The following is a 26,159-nucleotide window of genomic DNA, read 5'->3' on the forward strand; positions in this document are numbered from 1 at the left end:
TCAATAATCAGCTGAAAGAATTTAGTTCCCATAATGTAACAGTTACAATAAGCGTCACTTGTGAAACTGGTCATTGCATTACTTAAATAGCTATGACTTCTCTCCAATAAAATTTCAAGTTAGGTTCAGCTGTTTTTAACCACCTTGAGAGCTGATATTTTTACAGTTATATAGCTTCTTGAGACTTTCATGTTGACCGCTAACCTTTTGTAGAAGAGCATGAAAGGTTGTAACAGCAGTATAAGCTTGTATGATGATTTTTTTGAGATTATAATTACACATTTGGTGCAAATCAAAATTGAAGGCATTTTATTTTTCAGATAATGGAAGTTAATGGACAAAACTTTGAGAATATTCAGCTACCTAAAGCCTTGGAAATTCTTCGAAACAACACTCATTTGTCTATCACTGTGAAAACAAACTTGTTTGGTAGGTTTTTAAGTACAGCTGTAATTTCATGCATATGATTTGCATTACCAATTTTATTCTTGTTTTTGTTTAAGGCTATCAAAGATAAATGTGTAACTGAATTAATTAAGCAGAGATGTGCTTTAAAAAATATTTTGTGGCTTTGGGTTCTGATAGGCTTCATCCTAGGGTAGTAAAAGAGGTGACTGGTGAGATAGTTGAGGCATTCACTTTAATTTACCGAAGTCCGCCAGATTCCAGTAAGGTTCCACTAGATTGGGAAATAGTAAATGCAGCTCCCTTATTTAAAAAGGGTGGGAGACAGAAGGCAGAAAACTATAGGCCAGTTAGTTCAACAGTTGTTAAAGAGAAAATGTTGGAAGCTATTAGTAAAGAGGCTGCGGCAAGGCACTTAGGAAAAATTTAAGATTAATCAGGCAAAATCAACATGGTTTTGTAAAAAGGGAAATCAATTTTTTGGAGTTCTTTGAGGAAGTAATATATATTGTGGATAAAGGAGAACTGGTGGATGCACTATTCCTAGATTTCTAGAAGACTGCATTAAAGGCTATTGCAAAAAATAAAAATCCCTAGTGTGGCAGGTAACATATTGGTGTTAGTAGTTGATGATCTAACTAGCAGAAACCAGACACTTGGCATAAATGGATCTTTCTAAGGGTGATCTGCCCCAGGGATCATTGCTAGGGGATCTGGTTTCCATGTATATGATTTGCAAAAGCTTTGTACTTGGGTATGGCAAGTAATTAGAAAAGCTCACAGAATGTTGTTTATTGCTGGGGAAATTGATTGCAAAAATAAGGAAATTTATGCTTCAGTGATACAGGCAATAGTGAAAAAACATTTGTAAGACTGTGTACAGTACTGGTCTCGTTAGTTATGGAAGGATGTAAATGCATTGGAAGTAGTTCTGAGAAAATTTACTAAACTAATACTTGGAATGGGTGGGTTCTTTTATGATGAAAGATTAGACAGGCTAGTTTTGTATCCATTGGAGTTCAGAAGAATAATAGATTTAAAACGTATAAGATCTGATGTGTCTTGAAAGGGTGAAGGTGGGAAAATCTAGAATGAGGGGATCACTGTTTAATTCATTCTATTTAAGACAGAGGTGAGATAAATATTTTTCTCTCAGAGGATTGTGAGTCTTTGGAACTGTCTTCCTCAAAGGGCAGTGGAAGCAAAGTCTTTGAATATTTTTAATGCACATATTGATAGTTTCTTGATAAGCAAGGAGGTAAAAGGTTACTGCACTAGTGGGAATGCAGAGTTGAGGTTGCAGTCAGATATCCACCATGATCTTATTAAATGGCAGACCAGGCTTGAGGCATTGAGTGGCCTGATCATGCTCCTAATTTGTATGGCTATATCCTTGCTCTCCAGGAGTCGTACACTACCTGTGGTAAGTCTACCTGTCTAAGTTTTTCAGCTGTCATCAGGTTGAAAATTTTATCCACACTGTTTCAATATTTTTGATATTTAACTATTGCGTGCATATAAATTGTATCCTGATAATGAGGCTTTGTTTGGGAGTGTTTGTATTCCATTCTCAATAAGCTCTGCTCTGGCATGCTTCAATAATTGTATTTGTGGTGCATTGATAGAGAAGAGCTTCTGGGACTATTCAGCAAGTAAAAAGGACTTTGTTATTTTTCAAGCGGCATCTGTTTTGATTCTGCATTGGGAAGTACTAGAACCAAATGAAGTAGAAAGTAAGTTATTACTGACAACAGGAGCCTGACAAATATGATTAGGCCATCTTCACCCACTTCCCAACATGTCTCCACACAGAACTCCTAGGTGGGTGGGCACAGTGGTTGGCATGGACTCATTGGGCCGAAGGGCCTGTATCCATCTGTATTGCTCTATGACTATTATTTGCATCTGTCGAGGTCATATTTTTTAATTCATTCTGAAAACATGGATATTGTTGGCATGGCCAGTATTTATTGACCACTTCCAATTGACTTCAGAACTGGTAGCGTTGTGAACTGCAACAGTGCATGCACTGAAGATTCTCCCTCAGTCCTGTTGGGCAAGGTGTTCCAGGACTTAGTCCTTGAAACAGTGAAGAATATCAGCAAAACAAGATGGTGTTTGATTCACAGGGGGACTTCCAGGTATTATGTTTGGATATGCTAGCTGGCTTTATCTATCTGTATGAGGGAGGTGTTGATTTGAGGCAGGTTGCTGCAATGCATCTTGTAGATGGTAGCTACTGTCACAGTGCGACAGTGCTGGAGGGAGTAAGTGATGAATACAGTGCATAGGGTGGCAGGCAAATGGCAGCCTTGTCCCAAATAGAGCCATGCTTCTTCATAATTCTTGAGTCTGCACATAGCCAGGCAAGTGGAGAATCTTCTATCACACCCTTATGCCATGCTGTTGGTGCAAGGGTTTTGGTCAGTGAGAAGCTCAGTCACCTATCAGAGAATATGAAGCCTTTGACCTGCTTTCATAGTCAGAGATGTATGTACCTGGTGCAGTTAACTTTTGGGTCAGTGGTGATCCCAAGATGTTGATAAGGGATTCAATAATGATTATGCCATTGTGGAGGTGACTGGGCTATCACTTGATGTCTGTCTGTTGTGTGACATAATTATTCCTTGCCATTCAGCAGCTTGAGCTTGGATGATGTCCAAGTGTTGCTGCATGGATGGCCCATCCATGGACTTCTTCATTAACTGAGGAATTTTACTCATTGTAGAAAGATAATACATTTGAAGTTATTAACTGTGGTCAGAAGCGATTCAAATCAATTATTATCAAGCTGGATAAGTTGAACTTTATCCAGCTTGATTTGTGCAGTTGGTTGTGTGGTATTTTGTATATAGTCACCTTGTGTATTAAGTAGGTAATTGTATGGAAGTTTTCCGTCATTAAATTTATATTATGGTTAAAGCCTCTTTTGTGGTAAAATCAAAATATGTTCAGAGGTCAGCAAACTTGAGCTGATTTAGTTTTATGCTTTTTACACAGTATTTAAAGAACTTCTATCCAGACTTGCAGAAGAGAAGAGAAATGGTGCTCCACACTTACCAAAAATTGGTGACAAAAAAGGCAGCCGCTATTCCATCCCAGACCTTGCTGTAGATGTTGAACAGGTGATTGGATTAGATAAAGCAAATAAGAAGGCCAAGGCAAATACAGTAGCAGGACGGAACAAATTGAAGAAAATATTGGACAAGACACGAATCAGCATCCTTCCACAAAAACCTTATAAGTAAGTGGTTGTTTTTTGCTGTGAATTTCATCGATAATGGATGACTCATGAATATTTTTGTAAGCATTATGTGACTTGTAATTGGTTGAGGCAACAATTTGCAAGAATTGATCATTCCTGAATAATTAATGTATTTGGTGAATAAGTAGGGTACTGAGGTGGTTCAGTAAAATTATTTTAAATATTGATCTTTCAACAGTATGTAAATGAAGGTGTTGAATCAGCAGCTCAGAAAGAGCTCATATGCCCAAGCATGCTGATTTTCTTCTCTTTCCCACTGTTAGTTTATATTCACTTGTCAGTAGTTTTAACTTGCATTAATTCATATTAAATTATTAGAACATGGAATAATGTTAAATGGAATAACGACTTAAATTATTCCATGTAATAATTTTCTGTGTGGGAAAAATGTCTTTTAACTTATAGAGCATAGAAAAGTACAGCACAGGAACAGGCCCTTCACTTGAAATAATGCTGTCTAATATTTTCTATGTTGGGGGTGCCCAAACCTCTACACAGTATTTCAACTGTAGATCGAGACAAGTCTCCTGAATGCATTTGACATTAGAAAATCAAAATGTGTGTGAACTCAGGGTCTAATTTGTTATTTTTTTCAGCTTTTTTCTGTTTAAAGATGTGTATTTCTATTCTCTTAGATCTCTTTGAGTGATTAGGTGAAAACCCGGCAAATGCAGTTTAATGTGGGGCCAAAATGATGAGGAATCAAAAGACATATTATTATCTAAATGGAGAGAGACTGCAAATGAGTGAAGTTTAGAGGGATCCAGGTGTTGTAGTACATGAATCCCAAAAGGTTAGCAGACAGGTCCAACAGGTAGTTAAGAAGGTAAATGGCATTTTAGCATTTTTTTGAAAAGGGGTTGGAGTTTAAGAATAGGGAGGGTTTGTTACAGTTCTACAGGGTGTTGGTGTACAGTTCAGGTCCCCTTCTCTTTTTTAAAAAAAAAGGATATAGTAGCATTGGAGACAGTCTGAAGGAGGGTCACTAGGCTAATTCTTGGGATGAGAGGATAGTCCTACCAAGAGAGGCTAGGCAGTTTGGCTCTATATTCTTTGGAATTTAGAAGAATGAAGGGTGACCTTATTCAAATGTATAAAATCCTAAGGGGGTTTGTCTGAATAGATGTTGAGATGTTTTCACTAGTGGGAGAGTACAAGGGAACATAGCTACAAAATAAGTGGCTTGTCATTTAAAATTGAGTGCATAAAAAATTCTTCTCTCAGAGGGTAGTAAATCTCTGGAATTCTCTGCCCCAGTGGTGGTGGAAGCCAGATTATTCGATGTACTTAAGGTGGGGTCAGATAAATATTTGACAGATTGTGGAATTGTGGGTTATGGGGAACTGACATAGAAAAGGAGTTGAGGCCAGCATAGGTCAGCCATGATCATATTGAATAGTGGACAAGTTTGAGGAGTCTAGTGGCCTACTCCTGTTCCTATTTTCTTGTGTTTTTTTGTTCTTGTACCTGCCATCTGTAAGAGTTGTCCTATTGGGAAGTATTTTTGAATCACTATGTATTTTTCAGCATCTGGATGTGTTCACTCTTGCAGTCTTAAAGGAAGGAAATTTTTGGATCCAACCTTGCAACATTACATGCCCTTTTATTTAGCTTATTGAATTGATGTAATTGCACCTGTAACCATGTCCGAAATGTCTAAGTAAATGAAGAACTCATGGTTCATGCACAGATTTTAAGGCAGACCTTGTACTGCCATCAATTTAAAGCTACGTTTGATCTTTGGAAGTTTTGCTTTTCTCTAGAATGTGCTCATTCTGTGGAACAAGATTTCAAAGTTGGTTGAAGGACAGTTCTATATAGTAGTTGGAGATGTCAAGTGTATTTTAGAAAATTGCATGATCATGGCTGAAGTTGGGTAAGATCGACAGTATTAACGGATGGATATGGGGCCTCCTATGGTCACTAATAACTGAAGGTTTGATGAGTGATTTTCGACCCAGGTTTCCCATTGGCTACAGATCCTTTTTTTTGCCTCTCTGTGGTGGTGAGGAGGAATCTGTACATGGGAGGAATCCAAAGAAAATGCTATGGCCTTGTCTCACCTTAGTACATAGGATTTCTGCCAATCCAAAAAACACTCACATCATCCTTCTTTGTGCTTTCTGTCCCCAGCCAGCCTTCTATTTATGTGACCCCATTGTCTTTTTATTAAAGGCTTTCAACATCATCCTGGAATAACTCCTTTCTCATCTTAGGACTGTTACACCAGAGATGGCATTATGGTAGTCTACAGTGAGAGATCTGGTGGGAGACTATCCTGTGAAGCCCCGTAGCTTTAAATCAAGGATAACAAAAAAACCTCCTGGTAATTACAGCAGAAAAATAAAATTGCTGGAGGAACTCAGCACGTCAAACAGCATCTGTTGTGGGGAAAGGAATTGTCACTGTTTTGGGTTGAGATCCTGCATCAGGACTGAGAATGGAGAGGGAAGATAGCCAGTATAAAGAGGAGAGGGAGGTGAGCCAGGCACTGATAGGTAATGGATGAACCAAGGAGGGGTGAGGGATGATGAGCAGAAGGAGCCAGATAGGGAAGGGCTGGGATGAGGTTAGGAGGCAGAGATGGAGGCAGGTGGGTGATAGGTGGAAGCACACAAGGTGGGGGGGAAGGGCAGATGAAGCCAGGTGGGGGAAGGAGAGGATGAAGGTGGAGACAGAGGCATGACAGGGACACAAAGGCTTACACGTGCTGGAATCTGATAAGGAACAACAGCAACTGGTATTCTGTCTGGGTAGTCTACAATCCAATGGTATGAACATTGAACTTTCCATTTTCAGATAACCCTTACCTCCTGTTTCTTTCTCCCTCCTTCCAATCCCCCTCTGGTCCTCCTAATTGTTTGCCTTTCCAAAACCCCCTCACCCATTTTCATCCTCCTGTCCCTCCTGGGTCCATCGACCTACTACCCACACACTTCACCCACTGGATCCCCTCCCCCATCTGGTTCCATCTGCCCTTCATCTCTCCATTTAAATGGTTCCCATTATCACCTTCCTTACTTAACAGATTCCAACACTTATAGCATTTGTGTTGCTGCTTATCACCCTCCAGCCCCTGTCTCCACCCTCACCCCTCCCTCCACCTGGCTTCATCTGCCCTCTTTTGTTTTTAACTTGTCTGCTTCCGCCTATCACCCACCTGCCTCCCAACTCCACCTCTGCCCCACCTGGCTCCCTCTGCTCATCATTCCTTACTTCTCCTCAGTTCATCTATCACTTACTGGCCCTTGTCTCACCCTTGCCCCTCTATACCCACTATCTTCCCTCTTCACTCTCACTCCTGATGCAAGGTCACGACTCAAAACATCAACAGTTCCTCTGCCCCCCCACCCTCCACAGGTACTGCTCAACCTGCTGAATTCCTCCAGCAGTTTGTTCTTTGCTCCCGATTCCAGCATTTGCAGTCTCTTATGTCTCCTGTTGATTACCACTGACTGTGTTCTCCCATTATTCTTCCTTGTTGAACACCAGACTGGAATAGCACTGAGGATACCAAGGTCTGTGCAGGTGGATGATTTAAATGTCTATCACCAATAGAGGTTTAGTAACAGAACCATTGACCAAGTCAATCAAGACCTAAATGATGCAACCTCTTGACTGAGATTGTGGCAGGCAATCTTTGCTTGCATCAATGTAAGCAGAAAACTCCCGCTTCACTTATGTACCTCTTGGAAATGAATTTGTCCGTGAAAGTATTGGTAGACGTGGCCATTGCACAATCTTTGTAAGCATAGAGTTTCTTCTTACTGAGACTTATTCTGTTCTGTATCGGTGCATTACAGTCATATGAAATGTGGGATTGAGAAGGGACTTAAGGGTTCAAAACTGGACATCTTCAGCAATAGAAACACAACCCCTAATCTTATGTTTGTTTCATTTGATTTTTGAAGAAATTGGATATTTCTGATTATACCATAATCCTGTCTATCTTCCTTATTTACTTCACACTGCTGAATGTGTGCTCTTTATTTCTTAATTTACTGTCTGAGAATTCTTCATTGTGAATGGTTCTCCAGCAACTTCATGACATCATTATTTCTGAATACCAACATTTCTTTAGAACTGATGCCTAAAAACTGTCAATATTGAGAAAGGAGAATTGTACATCAGAGAAATAATTCACCTTTCTGGGCAGCTTTCTTCAAGTCAGTGGTGAACGCTGCTGTTTTGATGTTGATCGCAAAAATTGTGCATAAATGTCTAATGCAGGGCAAAGTTAGAATCTGGCACCTCTCTTCCAGAAACAAATATTTTCCACTATTAATGAATAAGATGAAAAGGTAAACAACCACACCATTATGGCATCAAAATAAATTCTTGTAGTGAAAGCAGTGTAGCCTGATAGTTGGCGTATATTGTATAATTCCCAAACCTACTATTAGACCACGAATTTATGATCTCAATCAAATGAAGGAATTGGTGAGTGGAAGTCACTTGAGCAGTGAAATGTTGCATTAATATTGGGAACATAACTAGAGAATGCAATGGAAGACGACGTTTGTGCCTATTGTTTCCTTAAGTTTTTTTCATACTATATATTGTTGAATTTATTCAATTTACCTGAGGTAGCAATCTCACTTGAAGTTACTTCTGGCCGCAAGCATTTGAAGATCTTGAGTAGATTTATAAAATTCATGAATTATTTTTGGTCTCGAGAAACATTGCAACTGTTAAACGTCTATTTAGTGTGACAAGCGTCTGAGAACACTTCAGGGTTTTGTGTTTCATACAAGGGGAGAAAAAATAATGTGCGATTAAGACTATGAAAGATAAATCTGTTAAATTAAGTTCACATGCATTGTATAAATGTAATGTGCATAGTCATTTTCTTTTGTTAATTCACTTGTGTTCTCCCTCACACATACAGAGAATTGTGTTTGATAAAAATTTAATCAATGTGTTTCCATTAATTCGCTGCTCTCTGTTCACTCTGGCATTAAGGATAAGTAAATGGTACTTAAGAGAAAAGAACTAGATCCATTGCATCTTGAGGGAATTTTATGTGAACCTGTTCTCATAGAATTATAGCCTACTAATTGCTAGGTGACCTGTTTTTCCTCCTGTGCTTTAAAGAGATCTTTTAATTACACCATCATATCCAATTAATTAACTGGTTATGTTGAATTTAAACACTGATTTCAAATCTGAATTTGATTCAAAATTTTAAGCAATTCTGGTGATAGTATGAACATTAATTCCATTTACTACTTCTGATTAGAGGTCGTAAATTTAATTTAGATCTTTTTATAATGAAGTTTATAATTGCATTTATTTTGTTTATTCTTTTTTGGTATCTTGTCCATCAGGAAAAAATTCACTTTCTTTTTCCTTCATGGTATATTATGTCACTGACCATGAAAATATTAATGGATCACTGTGGGTGCATTTCCCCATGGTAATTTTCTCAATAAAGGGTCATTGGTCCAGCTCCAATAACTCCCTTTGAATTCCATCAAGAACAATTTTATAATCAGTAAGTTTTACTCACATTTATTTAAACTGGTCTTACATAGATGATGCAATTTTTTAAAATATTAATGCAAAGGTGACCCACAACTTGATAAGGTAACAAGACCAGGTTCTCAAAACCTTGTCATTGATTTCTGTTCTACAGATCACTTACAAGGTTGTGGATTTCCACCTGACCCTGTGATCTCTGATTCCGTAAGAGAACATGACATCCCATTTTCTAAGCCCTGCAGTGATTGGCTTCAGTGTGCTAGGCTCCTGACTACCATACAAATGCTTTGTTCATGTGATGGGTTGTGGAGCAGACATTCTATTATTCTTTTGGCTTATGTTTTTGTTTATGCTCTGTTTAGTGTCTTCAGACTTCAGCTCTGCTGTGCAAGCTTTGTCTATTACATTGATCATTGTTCAATCTTTATCCTTTACTGTGATAACTAGTGATTTGGCATCAAGTTTCTTTGTCAAAATTTCTTGACTTTGGTGTTTATCATTCTTCATCAAGTTTTCAAACTACCTTTGCTCAAACATTGATTAAAGAGTTAAAATGCTAAAGAAAGCATGCTTGAATAGTTTAGCCATTTACTGTATGTAATTACTTAGTAGAGTGATGCAGTGTGACTTCTTGTGAGTCTTGACAACTTATTTCAATTTCCTCTCAGTGTAGATAGCCTTGCACTTCCTGCTTTGGTCTCAGCCAACATAGAAAAGCAGTCAAAAACAGCCATTAGTCTCTCAAGATGTATATTACTTAAGAAAAGCTGACATTTCAAGAACAATCTGATGTCTAAAGACAAATACGTTTGTTCAAAGTTTATTTTTATATTCATTCACCGGATGTGGACATCACTGCAAGACCAGCATTCATTGCTCATCTTTACTTCCCTTGAATGTAGTTAAGAGCTAACTACATTCCTGTGGGTTTGGCATCACATAAAGGAGAGATCCGGTAAGGATACCAGGGTCACTTCCCAATGGGAACATAAGATATTACTGAACCAGAAAGATTTTTGTGCAGTTCCATAGTCACCATACTCATTCTAGACTTTTTTTATTCCCAATTATTTCATTAATTGAATTTATTTTCCCCTATTGCTGTGGTGGAATTTGAACTTATTGCCAGTTCTCAGTCTGGTCCTCTGGATTACTAGTTCATTAATTCAACTGCTATGCTACTGTACTCAAGGACACACTTTGGAATGGTACAAGGATAGTAGGTCATATGAATTTTGTAACTGAAGCTGCAGAGTTTTATCACTCCTCCAGATATTGTGGAAACGTTATTGGTGATACCTCTCCAACGCTTCATCGTGCTGGCTGTCCATGATTCAAAAATCTACAGGAGGGCAGGAAGCAGTGCTGCTCAGTAGACCGTGAGCTTTGTGCCAATTTTGAGGTCTTGATCTTCACACACACTTTTCTGACAGCAAAGGCTGAGCTGCCATAATGGAGATGATGGTGAATTTTATCATTAATGTCAGCTTTCATGAGAGGTGGCTCCAGAGAAGGAGAAAGTGACCTACATTTTCACCTTTATTTTGTAGGTATTAAATGATTCATTGAATGAAGCAACAAGATTCTGAGCTCAGCTTCCAAGTGTGTGGATATGCAATCTTTGTTGCTTGATTGAAGTTGGGGTGACCTTTGTCCTTGAGTAGAGGTGATATCAGTTAAAGCATTTCCCAATTGTCCCATAGATTGCCACCACTTCAGGTGGAAACCATGTTGTGGTGAGAAGGATTTGGAAAAGTGTTGGGGCAATGACACACTGGTGCTTGAGACCAATCTGCACTGACATTTTGGGTGTATGGTGGACCGAGAGTTTAACTTCATGGTTTGTATGTCATCTTGTAGTGGAAGTAAGATGGAGACAAGTCTCTGTGGAAGTTCAAATTTGAAAAGGATGCTCCACAATCCCTCTTGATTAACAGAGTCAAAGGCTCTTGTGAAATAAAAAAAAGCCATGTCTAGTGGTTGATGCCGCTCGCTGTATTTTCTTGATGTTGATGTGTAATGAAGGTTATGTCCAATGTACCTGTAGATGCACAGAATTTTGGGGAGCAGTACTTTGGCTGGTAGGAGGTGGTGATTGTGGAGGATCCTGGTAATGTCCTTTTGTGTGGCAGATAGGAAAACCCCTGTGAACTTAGAGTAATTATATTTTCCTCCTTTCTTGAAGATGCTTTCAATTGTGGCATCTCTGGTGTCCCATAGCATACCTCCTCTTTCAGATGTTAACTGTATAATCTAATTAAAACGTATTATCTCTAGGATCGTAATGAAGATTGGGTTTGGTAGATGACAAATATGGGGCATTCATACCTAACAGTTCTGTAGGAGTACCTTCATCTTTAGGTCTATGGTAGTTCAGGTAGCTTATAATTCCCTGCTCAAGTAAGATTAGGTTGGCATAAAGTGCTAGGTTTAACAGCATTGCCTGCATCCTGTGGACTTATAAAAGTTACATAAGGACATGAAAAACAGTAGCAAGAGTAGGCTATTCAGCTCCTCAAGCCTGTTCTGCTATTCATAAAGATTATGGCTGACTTAATCTTGGCTTCAGCATTACTTTCCCACTTTTTCCTCAAACACCTTGACTTCTTTGTAGTTTAAAGTTGAGCAAATAGTATTTAAGGGGAAGGTAAAAAGCACTTGAAGAATAGCAGAGTAGGAGAATGTGTTTATGAAGTGAGTCAGTGCAAAAAGTTGACGAAAGTTCATGTGGAGCATGAGCACTGGCATTGATCTGTTAGGCCAATGGCTTTGAATATTACATTTGTTGTTTGTGCAGCAATTGTATGGCTTAAGTTTGGCAATATTGATCCAGTTTTGTGCTTCTCCTGCTTCCTACAGTGATATTGGCATTGGTCAATCCCAGGACGACAGCATAGTTGGATTGAAACAGTCTAGACATATTGCACCTGCACTACCTGTAAGTGGAACCTTATCATCCAGTAATCCTGACCTGTTGCAATCGCATCATCGCATTCTTGATTTTAACACTACACCAGGTGAGTGTAAATGTAATTCCAAAATGTGATTCCTGTTTGCTGCCCGATTTGGATACTTGTTGCATATACTTTCTTTTTATAAGAGAAAAGAAACCTTATTCTTACTACATTTAATTTGTATGGTTTACAGAAATAGGTATTTTGAATTGGTGATTCTAAATTGTTGGCTAATAACTGAAAGTTTGCTGTTGGATTAAGAATTCAAATTTAACCAGTTCCTTACTGTAATAAATTTCATGATGTAACTGAATTATGTTGTAATTATGCCTTTCCTGTAGTATATAAAAACCTTCCATTTAAAAACTAATGAGTTGTCATTGCACACTACACAAATGCGTGCTTATTAATAGAATTATTCCATTTCTTTTGCCCCATCAACCAGTACATTACTATTCAATTTGCAATAAAGTTTTATTAGCCTTGAGACAATAAATATAAATATTTACTGCAATGATTTAGAGTTGCTTACAGGTTTGGTGTTGTGTACTCATTTCAAGTGAGTGTACTATTGAGATTGCCACCATCTTTATTCCCTTTAAATAGTGTGTTTAAACTTGTTTAGTCTGAGTTTAGTGGCTGGCAACCTGCCAGACAAATCTGTCAAATTCGGCAAGCTAAATTTGAGTTGGTAGTATCTGAATTGAAAAGCTTGCCCTGGTATAATTATATGTGCCTCCTGAATAGGGTTAAACTATACTGCGGATTGACTTTTTCAACATTTTTAATAACGTCACTATTGCATTCTGCGTGCTCTTGTTTAATTTCATAAATATTAAAGAAATCTTGACTACAAATAGCACAGAATTCTTCCTGCAGTTTTGGAACATAACAGAAACCGTGTGCCATGTTAATACACAGACTGCTGAATTTTTGTTTCCTAATAATCTGATTTATCATTAAAATGAACACCAAAATTTAAAAAACAATCTGTGTTGAAGGTAGCTGTAAACTGTCATCACTTTATACTTTTTATCTGTTAAATTGAAAGGATGAAATGAAGTTCCCAGAGGCTATGAGGAGTGTTTGTTGCCACCTAGTTAAATAGTCTTTATTGGGTGTAAGATTAACTGGACATTGAGGATCTCAGTATACAGTCTCTGTGCTCTAATTGCAAGCAGATCACATTACTTAAACACAGGTCATGTATGAACAGGGTTCTTGTTGAGACAGCTCATGAGCTTTGTCAATGAAACTCTTGATGAATATTCTCATTTCCCAAACTAAAAGAAACCAAACTCAAAATAGGAAACTAGCAATAAATTCTACCAAGAAGCAACCAAAGTTTCTATTAAGCTAGTTTTACAGTATAGGATGTCCATCACTTGCAACTTCATTAAAAAAAAACAATCATTTTCTGTAACACTTCAAATTTGAGAGCATTAACTGCCACAGGAACATCACCTATTTGCAGAATATAATCTTGTGCTTTACAGTGATAACTGCACAAGTACTCCAATACCTTTGGCTTGATGTACCTCAGTTAATTAAGGCTAGGAAAAAGCAGGACATATAATCTGATCAAATCTACATTGGTTATGTTAAATGGCTGCATACATAAATCAACAACAACTTGTTCTTATACTTATGACACAGAGGAGGCCATTCAACCCATTGGGTCCGTGCCAGCTTCCACATAATCAATCCTATATGTTCCATTCTGCCTCCTTATTTCCCTGTAACCCTGCAATTTATTTTCTCTCCCATATGCTCATCAACTCCCCTTTGATTCTTTGTGCCATTAATTCAAGTGCCAATTAACCTCCCAGCATGTCTTTAGGATGGGGCAGTAGGGCGGGGGGGGGGGGGGGGGGGGTTGTGTGGCGTGGGCAGGGGAGGGTGAAGAACTGGAGCACCCAGAGGAAACTCTTGATTAGGAAGAGAATGCACAAATTCTGCTCAAACAACACCCAAGGTCAGGATTGCACTCGGGTCCCTGGAGTTGTGAGGCAGGAGCACTAACTGCACCAAATATTTGGTTGTGAAGGAAACATTAAAACAGTGAATCAAAATCGTTTGTCACTGCTGCTTAGTTTTTTGTGAACTTTCCTTGTAGGCTCGGAAAAATTTACCCTTGTGGCATGGTACTTCCCTTGTGGCTGTTCTCTGGCTGTTGGAAGGCTAGTTCTCCCCTTGGCTCTGAGATGTAGAGCTAAGGGGAGAACCAGCTGGTCAGGAGTCCCATGATAAATTTGTGCCCTTGAAAGGCCAGCACCAGATTGAGATGTGCCAACTGGTGAACCTGCAGACTTGGGAAGTAGGGTTGGGTGCACCACCAAGCAGCTGCAGGAGAGTTCCTGATAACAATAAAGAAGGTAGGAGTTTTAGTTCCTGCACTGCCATAGTCCTGGATATACGATGGAAACTGGCATGGATCCAGTAGGTTGAATGGCCTCTCACTGTGTCATTTTAAGTATAAAAGTTGTGTTGATTTGTGCATGCAACCATATAACAACCACTGTAGATTTGTTCATATTTTATCTCCTTTAGTTCCGTACCTTTACTGAACTGAGGTAGGTGAAACAAAGCATTGGAGTATTTGCACAGTTGTCACTGCAAAGCACAAGATTAATGCCTAGATGATGTGCCCGGTGTTGCCCAGATTGCATTACTATAACCCTAGCCTTTAGAACCCTGCTGGGGCCAGCAAATATACCCTGGAAGATGGCTGCCTGTTCCCTGATAGCAGTACCAATATCATACAGAGTAGCTGGCTCCTGTCCCTGCTTTGCAGAGCTCTGGAAGACTGCAACAGGACCTTCATAGAGGCAAAAACATTTTCCCTCAGCCACTGTGTAACATCAACATTTGCCTGACATACAAAAGGTAATCACTTCCCCTGTGGACTCCTTCACACTCCTCTTCGTCTCATGGTGCCAGACACTGCTCCAGGCATTTTAAATTGCTTACCAAAATGCCTCTTATCATAGGGCTTGTTTGACCCTCTGAGACACCACTACTGACTAGACAACCTCTGGTGCAGAGACTGTAGCTCTCTTCCTCTTCCTGCTTGACTGCAGTTTGCTAATGCCTGGTTTCTCACTTTGTGAAACTGCACCCTAATCTGTTTCCTTGTGTAGCTACTGTCTGATCTGGTGCTCTGTTAGGGTTTACGCACTAATCCAATAGAATGCTATGCTCATCTGGCAGCTCCTCTGGGATAAAAGGCTCTGCTCTTCTGGGGCAGAAAAGACTGTATCCTGAGTTCCCTTCCCTACATCTTTAAGGAAACTTGAAGAGAAAAGAAATAAATGTTATGTGGTGATTGGCAATTTTCCACAGCAAATATCTGATCACTAAGCATGCCTCTTAACTGCAATGCGAACACTTGCAGTGTTCTGCATCATTTTGTTAATATTGACTTCTGGATACATATAAAGATTTGCTAATTGTTTGTGAGAGGTGAGCTCATGCAGAAGCTAATGACACAGGGTTGGATACTACTGCTTGGTGCATCATTTGTAAGAGAAGTGTTTTCAAATATGCCTTAAATTGCTTATGGCTCTCCAAGATGAAGAATGTGCTTGTGATTTCAAGCTTTGGTCCCATATCTATGATGCTGCTATAGTCAGTGTCCTCACAATGTGGGAGACTTGTGCTTCCCCGGGTAAGCTTGGAATGTCACAATCATCTTTAGCTGTTCTTCCTTTTAGATACATGAGCGCAAATGGAATCTAAAAACATATACAGTCTTGGTGTCTGTGTTAAAGATTTATGTTGGATTGTATGCATATGAGTCTGGTAGTTCCCCTTACATAGCGTGTTGTATTGTGAAAATTGTACTGATAAAAGGATTTACTACAGTGCAGGCTCTGACTTTAACGGGGTGCCTAGTTGTCAAAGTGCACCTTAATGACATGCTGATTTAATAACCTATTGATGAATAACTTGAGAATGGTTGGAATTGAGGTCTCTTGGTTATAGATAAAGTCCTTTCAGCTAAAGACATCTGCACTGATGAGTGAGGTTGTGTTAAGGTGCAATAAGTACGTGCTCCACTGCTCCTAGTTAGTGCTTGTGATTCGCCTGTGCCATCACCAATTTGGTTTACCGCTCTGTCCCTAAAACATCAATTTGCAGGGCTGGGGTAGATCCTCTCTGGGCTGGTGTTGCATTCTGCAGGTTCTGGGTGATCTTTGCCTAATATGGGTAACAATTGTGAAAAGTGGTTGAGTGAACATGATATTGTGGCTTGCTTGGATCGTAGGGAATAGTCATTTGGTGTGATATGGTGTGTGGAACAAGTGTATTGAAGAATTGGCATATAATTGAATGAGCTGGTGCAGTCATTTTCAACACGTGTTTGAGAGTGAGGGTGGTTGGGGGGAGGATAGAACTAGTTTGTGTATTTGAGTCAGAGTAAATCAAAGTGTGAGCACCAGGGGGACAAGCAGAGATTGAAAAAGAGGGCAAGGAGGCAGAGAGAGGGTGCATGGAGCAGATGGTTAGTGACGAAATACATCAGTTAAAATTTAAGAAGTGGAAGAGCAGTGCAGAATCCTTACATCGCAACATTGTATCATAGTTAATACATCTTCAATGTGTGCCAGACATTCTTTGGTACAGTTTAAGGTAGTTCACAGGACCCATATGTCAAATGATAAGCTAGCTCGTTTTTATCAACATATAAGTCCTATATGTGACAGATGTAAATCGAATGTGGCTTCTTTGACACATATGTTTTGGTCCTGTCCTCTTTTGGAAAAATATTGGAAAGATATTTTTAACATTATTTCAAATGTATTGAAGATTGATTTACAACCTCACCCTATCACTGCAATTTTTGGTTTACCAAGGATAGAATCTGGCCATGTATCTGCCTCTGCTAACCGTATGATTGCCTTTGTTACATTAATGGTCAAACGATCCATTTGCTTAAATGGAAGGATCCAATACCCCCTACTACTTTTCAACGGTTCTCTCAAACTATATCATGTTTAAACTTGGAAAAAATTAGGTGTGGTACTGTTGATCCTTCGCTTAAATTTGAGGAAGTTTGGAGTCCATTTATTCAATATTTTCACATGATATAGATCCCCTTATAATAACCTTTCAATTTAGAGGAACGGAGTTGATGACATAATATTGCTCTGTTTCTATTGAGAAATTTTAGTCCAGTTTTTTTTTCTGTTTTTTGGGTTTTTTAAATTTTTTTTAGCTTAGTTTGGTTTGATATATTGTTTATAATTTTTCTTATTGTTTTGGGTTTTTTCTTTTTTTTATATTTTATAATAAATCTTTTTCTTTTATATTACATTCATTCACTAACAGATCATTGGAGCTACAGATTTTTTAATACTTTATTGTTCTTTATGATTATCCATGTCATGATTGTTCTCTTGATCGCTTTGTATTACATGTATAAACATTGATATATTAATATGTATTAATTTGAAAACGAATAAAAAGATTGAAAAAGAAAGGAACATTGTATCATGCCAAATTGGGAATCTCCCTATCTCTTGGGCTATTCATGACTTTGCCTAATAGATCCCAGCTGCAGGCTCCCAACCCTTGGTTGTGTCTTCTGTGACAGATCTATTGCTTCTGGCCCAGCCCAGCTACCTTCAGTTTGGAGTGTTCAAGGAACAGGTCCCAAGAACTTTCAGCATCAGATCCAAGAGGAATGAAAGGAATTGACTGCAGACTATGTGTGTGGGACAGAGAAATGGTGAGGGAATACGAAAAAATAGAGACAAGGAGAGTTAAAAAGTTACATAAAGGGAAAGAAACAGGCAGAGAAGCATGACTCTGGCAAGGGAGAGAGGAGGGATTTGAGAAGGAAGCAGCTTGTGTTACAAGAAAATATGTGAGCAGAGTAAAAATGGAGGTGAAGCAAGAGTTTCCATATTTCCATACAAACTAGGGAGGACAACATTCAGTCTGTGGAGTCATTGCCAGCTCACTGAGCAACCCCATTTCCTCACTCAATTTCTCCATGACCTATTCTCCCTATATTACCATCAATTTCCCCAGATTCTTCCACGTTCCTTGTAGGCTAGGGGCACTTTACAATGACTATTTAGCCTATCAACCCATAAGTCTTTGAGATGTGGGAGGCAACTGGAGTACACAGAGAAAATCCACAGAACCACAAGAAGAATTTGCATGCATGATACAGACAGCACTGGAGGTCAGGATTGAATTTGGATTGCTGGCACTGTGAGGCAATATCTCCACAAGCTGCAGCCTCATGCTGCCCTGTTGTAGATGTGATGAAGAAGTCTTAAGTTGTGAGTACTTGTTATGATCAGTCTCATGAGATTATCTAACTATTAGTGGATTGTTCACAAATGAGGGCAGTGATTGCCCTCTGGGGAAACCTTCCTGGAACACCCCATCTGTAAGTGGAGATCCCTTTTGCAGGTGATATAATCCACCTTTCCATATTCCTATCCGTAGGAATTAAAGGGCAGTGATATAGAATTAAGCAGCACCCTCCAGCTGAAAAGTCGTAGTAATGTGTTCTGCATGTGCCTGCAAGGGATGGTTGATGAGGCTCATCTGCATTGTCTAAATGCCTGTAGATGCAAGAAATTAGATGAGATAACCAGTTTTCTCTTAGTGCTCACTGGTTCTGTTATCTGGTGTTACACAAGAGAGCCCAATGCTGCTGTTTTTTTAAATGTTGTTGTCAGGTGCTGTTATACTTTTAGAGAACTTTAAATACTTTTAGAGAACTTTAAATACTTTTAAGGGGACACCAAATGCTTTAAGGATAAGGAATTTTGGTCAGTTTTCATTTTCAGGCAGTAAGGTTTTTTTATAGCATAGCACAGCACATTTAATGATGAATAGAAGCAATCGATCATTTTAGATTATAGATCATTAGTTGATAATGACTTATTTCAAACCAGTTTGATCCAAAAAAAAGCAATTTAAAATCAAAATCAAAGATAGTGATAAGATGGTCCAACATTTTATTGCAAATTTATTTTGTGCTTCTGTTGTCAACAAGGATTTCACACATGAAGAGTGAAACTGTTCCACTTGTACGACCAATTATTTATTCAGATAGTAAAATTGTAGTTACTAACAGCTGTACAAAAGTAAAGTGATAAAAACATCCTTTCTGTAATGCATCAACTAGTGAAGAATTTTTTTAATGTTTTGCCTTAGCTCATAGTGTCATGTTGGCTTTTTCAGTCACCGATGAAACTGTTTATATTACTATTTCATGGAATTTTAAAATGAGTATCAGGCTATCTTGAGATGAGAAATTGGAAATTAGTATTAAAATACCTGATGCATTGTAATAATCCACCTCAGCCCTAAGAAAGAACTGATTTTCCCATGATTGAAAAAGCACAGTGGGAAACAATGAAAGTGCATTCAGTGGATTTTTTAAATTTTATATATAGATATGTACATATACTGTATATAGATGTATAATATGAGAAGCATCTGACTCAAATTTGCGGATTGTGCTCTTTGGTAGAATGATGTAGGTAACCCACTGGTTTGAATTGTACGTTGGGGCAATTATGTAGTGAACAGAATTAGTTTTAATCGAGTTTATGAATTTATATATGGAATGCTATACGTTATGTATTGAAGTATAAAGCATGTCTAAATATTTACTTTCTTTCCTATTGTACAATGTACAAAATGTACTTTGATATTCTGGTCTAAGCAGGGTAGTGTTTGTTTTTTTAGTCAGCAGCAATGTCTGAGATTATGTATTTGGTTTTTATATCTGTTTGCTTTAGTTGCTAAAATGCCTTTTTACAAAAGGTTGGGAAGATGAAAGAACAAGATAAGATGGATTGTTGAACAATAGATTGGGCAGTATGTTAATATCTTTATTCGTCCTGTAGTCTGTTTTGCTTTCAGTTTCATCCATAATTTGCTTGAAATATAGTTGAGATCTGATGTTTCAGGAATTACTTAATGTTGTCCCCTTGTTCAAAAAAGGTAGTAGGGATAGTCCAGGGAATTACAGACCGGTGAGCCTTACGTCTGTGGTAGGTAAACTGTTAGAAAGGATTCTAAGGGATAGGATCTATGAACACCTGGAGAATAATGGACTGATTAGGGACAGCCAGCATGGATTTGTTAAGGGAAGATCTTGCCTCACAAGTTCTTTGAGGAGGTGATGAGGAAGATTGATGAGGGTAGTGCGGTGGATGTGGTCTATATGGATTTTAGTAAGGCGTTTGATAAGGTATCTCATGGTAGTCTTCTTCAGAAGGTCAGAGGCCAAGGGATCCAGGGAAGCTTGGCTGTGTGGATTAGGAATTGGCTCGCCTGTAGAAAGCAGAGGGTTGTGGTGGAAGGAGTGCCCTCGGATTGGAAGGCAGTGACTAGTGGTGTCCCACAGGGATCGGTTCTGGGACCTCTACTTTTTGTGATATTTATAAATGACTTAGATGAGGGGGTGGAAGGCTGGGTTAGTAAGTTTGCGAACGACACGAAGATCGGTGGTGGTGTGGATAGTGTGGAGGGCTGTCGGAACTTACAGAGGGATATTGATAGAATGCAGAGCTGGGCTAACAAGTGGCAGATGGAGTTCAATCCGGAGAAGTGTGAGGTGGTACACTTTGGAAGGACAAACTCCAGGGCAGAGTACAAGGTAAATGGCAAGGTACTTGGCAGTGTGGAGGAGCAGAGGGATCTGGGGGTTCATATTCACAGTTCACTGAAAGTTGCCTCACAGGTGGATAGAGCAGTTAAGAAGGCTTATGGGATGTTAGCTTTCATAAATCGTGGAATTGAGTTTAAGAGCCGCGAAGTGATGATGCAGCTTTACAAAACTCTAGTTAGACCACACTTAGAGTACTGTGTTCAGTTTTCGTCGCCACATTATAGGAAGGATGTGGAGGCGTTGGAGAGGGTGCAGAGGAGATTTACCAGGATGCTGCCTGGATTAGAGCATATGGAATATGAGGAGAGGCTTAAGGTGCTAGGGCTTTATTCACTGGAAAGGAGGAGGATGAGAGGAGACATGATAGAGGTATATAAAATATTGAGAGGAATAGATAGAGTAGACAGCCAGCGCCTCCTTCCCAGGGCGCCAATGCTCAAGACGAGAGGGCATGGCTTTAAGGTTATGGGTGGGAGGTTCAGGGGAGATGTCAGGGGGAGGTTTTTCACCCAGAGTGGTTGGTGCATGGAATGCACTGCCTGGCGTGGTGGTGGAGGCAGATATATTGGACAGGTTCAAGAGTTTGTTGGATAGGCACATGGAGGAATGTGAGATAGAGGGATATGCAGGAGGAAAGGGTTAGATAGTGTGAGGATAGTTTGATAAACAGCACAACATGGTGGGCCAAAGGGTTCTATGGTTAAGTGATCCTACCGATAGCTGCAAGGGCAATGGCACTCCCTTTAAAAATAAGCATCTAATAACAATGCAATAGTCAAGATCGTATTTTGGATGGCAGTAATTCAGAATATCAACAAAATCTGTACAGCTACTAACAACATATGGTTGGAGATTGCTGCCAATTGTTTGGTGCAATTATCGGTACCATTATTTGACATGCCTGGTTGTTGAATATTAAGTCACTATACAAAATAAATCAGTTGCGAAGGTGTCCAAAAGCTATTTCTTTGGTTGCTTTATGTTTATGTGAAGTCTTTCTTGTTATAGGTATGTAAAATTGTACAGTACTGTTCCATCTTATGTACTGTATATGTTTTAGAACATTCAAACAGTTTTTGGACAAACGTCATAAGAATACTGTGAAATTTGACTGTGAAAGAGCAACACAGTTGGATCTACATTATAAATTAATGTTGGCCAATATGAAAGGACTTCGGATGCAAAAATTCAATATTTTACTGACAGTGTGTTTGTATGAGAAGGAGACAACTCTGATAAAGGGTGTAACCTAGAATGTCTTTCTCTTTCTGGTGGCTTGTATACTTCAAGTATTTTATATGATTTAAAATTGCCAGCACGCAGCTTTTCTTTTAGCTGATCTTGATCTGAAAAGCAGGAAAGCATAATTGCAATTACAGGTGTCGTATTATTACACCTTTTTTTAAAATTAACTTTTTTTGTCCAATAAATACATTCAAAGGCATGAACATTGAATTCTCTAATTTCAGGTAAACTGCTCCCCCTTGATCCTTTTTCTCTCTCTCCTTGTGATCAACCAAGTTCTTCCTGCAGTCAGCCCAGCCCCCATCACCCTGTTTCTTTCCCCTCCTCTATCCACTCAATCTGCCCATCACCCACACACTCTTTGCACTGATTCTACTCCCGCACTGTTCCCATCTGCTCTCCCCACCTCCATAACTTGATTCCATGCTGCACCTTCCTCTCCTATCAATTTCCATCATTTTCAGCCATTTGTTGCCTCCACCTGGCACTTCCCAGCTTCTGTTGCTATTTCCACTTCTCCATCTGCCTATTACCTCTCCTCGCCTGGATTTATCTATCACTTGCTAGTTCTTGCTTCACCATTTTGCTTCACCTTTTTATACTGGCTATCTCCCCTCTAACTTTCAATCCAGATGAAAAGTCTCGACCTGAAACGTCGACTGACCATTTCCCTCCACGGATATTGCCTGACCCACTGAGTTCCTCCTGCCTACAAGCAACATAAAATTTCACTTGTTACATTGTTGGTCTCAAGTGAAATGGATTGAATAAGCATACCCCCGTTTCGTTTGGATATTATAACATATTCTTTAACTCTGAATGAAGCAGTCCAATTTAAAAGATCAATGGAAATCTTTGGGTAATTTAATACAATGGATGTTTTAAGTTGCATTTTCAAAAAAGCTGTGCTCTACTTTGTATGTGGCCTATAGTGATTGGCATAATACTTATAGTTGGTAAAGTAGGACAATATTAGTTCTGCATTAGATATATTTTCTGTTACTATAAAGACGGACAAAGATTAAAAATAGGAAACATGCAGGGAAATTTAAAATGTGTTTTATACTTTTCAACAATATTTCTTCAAGTTACAATATTCTGACACTTTCACCAGTGAGATCTATTCAGAAGATTTCAGGAAATCACAGATGTATGACATGTGATGTTCCAAGAAATTAGGAGTGCTTAATAATGATACTCCTCTATGTATTCTCAGGAGAATGTGGCTACATCTAAGTTCCTTATGTTAAATTTTGTTTTCTTTCTTTTGGCTTTGAAATTCTTCATCTTAACAAGTATAAATGAAACTTTAATAAAGAAATTGCTAACATGTCAAGTACAACATTTTGGTTTACCAACCAGAATGACTTTAAAACCTGGATTTTGTCCACTTTCCACAAAGGAATACCTCTTGTTGATTATGCTTACAGCTGCCTCAAACCTCTCGGGCTTTTTTGATCAGCAACTTAAGAATCCCTTTTCAACACAGCATCCTCTATCGTCAGATGTGGATTCCTCACTGAGAGACATAGTCTGAACCAGGAAATATAAATTAGATTATTTAATTCTCTCTAGTACATAGAGTGAGTGAAAGATGCATCGAGAGAAATAAGAGAAAATAATTTTTTCTTAATTTAGGCTAATGATATTGCATACTTAGAAATTTTCAGTCGTAGAGAAATTGTTTACCACAGAACAATACAGCACAATACAGGCCCATCGGCTCACCACGTTGTGCCGACCTTCAAACCACTCCTAAGACTATCTAACCCCTTCCTCCCAAATATCCCTCTATCTTAAATTCCTCCATATGCTTATCTAACAATCTCTTGAACTTGACCAACGTATCAGCTTCCACCACCACCCCAGGCAGCGCATTCCATGCACCAACCACTCTCTGGGTGAAAAACCTCCCTCTGACGTCTCCCTTGAACTTCTTCCCCCATTACTTTAATGCTATGCCCTCTTGTATTGACCATTGGTGCCCTGGGAAAGAGGTGCTGGCTGTCCACTCTATCTATTCCTCTTAATATTTTGTATACCTCTGTCATGTCTCCCCTCATCCTCCTCCTCTCCAAAGAGTAAAGCCCTAGCTCCCTTAGTCTCTCCTCATAATCCATACTCTCTAATCCAGGTAGCATCCTGGTAAATCTCCTCTGCACCCTCTCCAACGCCTCTACGTCCTTCCTATAATGAAGCAACCAGAACTGGACACAGTACTCTAAGTGTGGTCTAACCAGAGTTTTGTAAAGCTGCATCATTATTTCGTGGCTCTTAAACTCGATCCCACGACTTATGAAAGCTAACATCCCAAAAGCTTTCTTAACTACCCTATCCACCTGTGTGACGACTTTCAGTGACCTGTGGATATGAACCCCCAGATCCCTCTGTTCCTCTCCACTGCCCAGAATCTTGCCATTTACCTTGTATTCCATCTTGGAGTTCGTCCTTCCAAAGTGTACCACTTCACACTTCTCCAGATTGAACTCCATTTGCCACTTGTCAGCCCAGCTCTGCATCCTATCAATATCCTTCTGTAAGCTTCAACAGCCCTCCACACTATCCACAACACCACCGATCTTCGTATCATCTGCAAACTTGCTAACCCACCCTTCCACCCCCTCATCTAAGTCATCTATAAATATCACAAAAAGTAGAGGTCCCAGAACCGATCCTTGTGGGACACCACTAGTCACAGCCCTCCAATCCGAATGCACTCCCTCCACCACAACCCTCTGCTTTCTATAGGTAAGCCAATTCTGAATCCACACGGCCAAGCCTCCCTGGATCCCTTGGCCTCTGAACTTCTGAAGAAGCCTACCATGCGGAACCTTGTCAAACACCTTACTAAAATCTATGCAGAGCATATCTACTGCACTACCCTCATCAACCTTCCTGGTCACCTCCTCAAAGAACCCTATCAGGCTAGTGAGGCAAGATCTTCCCTTCATGAATCAATGCTGGCTGTCCCTAATCAGTCCATGATTCTCTAAATGATCATAGATCCTATCTCTTAGAATCCTTTCTAGCAGCTTATCCACCACAGAAGTAAGGCTCACTGGTCTGTAATTCCCTGGACCATCCCTACTATCTTTTTTGAATAAGGGGACAACATTCGCCACCCTCCAATCCTCTGGTACCATCCCCGTGGACAACGAGGACTCAAAGATCCTAGCCAATGGTTCAGCAATCTCCTCCTTAGCCTCACGAAGCAGCCTGGGGAATATTCCATCAGGCCCCGGGGACTTATCTGTCCTAATATTTCCTAACAGCTCCCAACACATCCTCTCTGTTGATATCTATATACTCTAGAACATTATCCTTACCAACACTGTCCTCAGCATCATCAAGACCCCTCTCCTTAGTGAATACTGAAGAGAAGTACTCATTGAGAACCTCACCCACTTCCACAGCTCCAGGCACAGCTTCCCACCTTTGTCTTTAATCGGACCTACCTTTACTCTAGCCATCCTTCTGCTCTTCACGTACGAGAAGAAAGCCTTGGGATTCTCCTTAACCCTACTCGCCAAAGCCTTTTCATGTCCCCTTCTCGCTCTCCTCAGCCCCTCCTTGCTACTCTATATTCCTCACAAGCCCTGTCTGATCCTTGCTGCTTACACCTTATGTATGCTGCCTTCTTCTTCCTAACTAGTTGTTCCACCTCTCTTGTCACCCATGGTTCCTTCACCCTGCCATTCCTTCTCTGCCTCACCAGGACAAATTTATCCCTAACATCCTGCAAGAGATCCCTGAACATCGACCACATCTCTATAGTACATTTCCCTTCAAAAATGTCATCCCAATTCACACTCTCAAGTTCTCGCCTTTATAGCCTCATAATTCGCCTTTCCCCAATTAAATATCTTCCTATGTAGGATGCCCAAACTTTTGCTTTGGGCTCTTTTCCTTTTTTGTTATTTTGAAACTGTAAAAGATAGAAATAAAAAAGTAATCTTGCTTAAAATATTAAAGAAATGTGTCATCTTTAACTTTATGGCTTTTGGAAATCAGGTCATTTTTTACTCACTTAGCTATTCACAGTAACAGAAATTTTGACCAGGGGTGCCCAAACTTTTGCATGCCACTGTAAAGCTGCATCATTACTTCGCTGTAAAGAACAAGATTATAGACAAATTGTTTTAATACTAGAAAATCATTATCAAAT

General features: G+C 39.4%; 1 protein-coding gene across 7 annotated transcripts in view; it reads left to right on the plus strand.

Moving 5' to 3' along the window:
- The window catches only part of rapgef2b (Rap guanine nucleotide exchange factor 2b), a 290,810-nt gene that overhangs the window by 220,946 nt on the left and 43,705 nt on the right, over positions 1-26,159 (plus strand). For all 7 annotated transcript variants that reach the window (XM_052009267.1, XM_052009270.1, XM_052009268.1 and 4 more), the window contains 3 exons: positions 321-429; positions 3,406-3,649; positions 12,011-12,168. In XM_052009267.1, coding sequence (XP_051865227.1) covers positions 321-429; positions 3,406-3,649; positions 12,011-12,168 — 511 coding nt within the window. The remainder of the gene's footprint in view (positions 1-320; positions 430-3,405; positions 3,650-12,010; positions 12,169-26,159) is intronic.

The sequence above is a fragment of the Pristis pectinata genome, chromosome 2 (assembly GCF_009764475.1).
Source record: "Pristis pectinata isolate sPriPec2 chromosome 2, sPriPec2.1.pri, whole genome shotgun sequence".
In the NCBI taxonomy this organism is placed as follows: Eukaryota; Metazoa; Chordata; class Chondrichthyes; order Rhinopristiformes; family Pristidae; genus Pristis; species Pristis pectinata.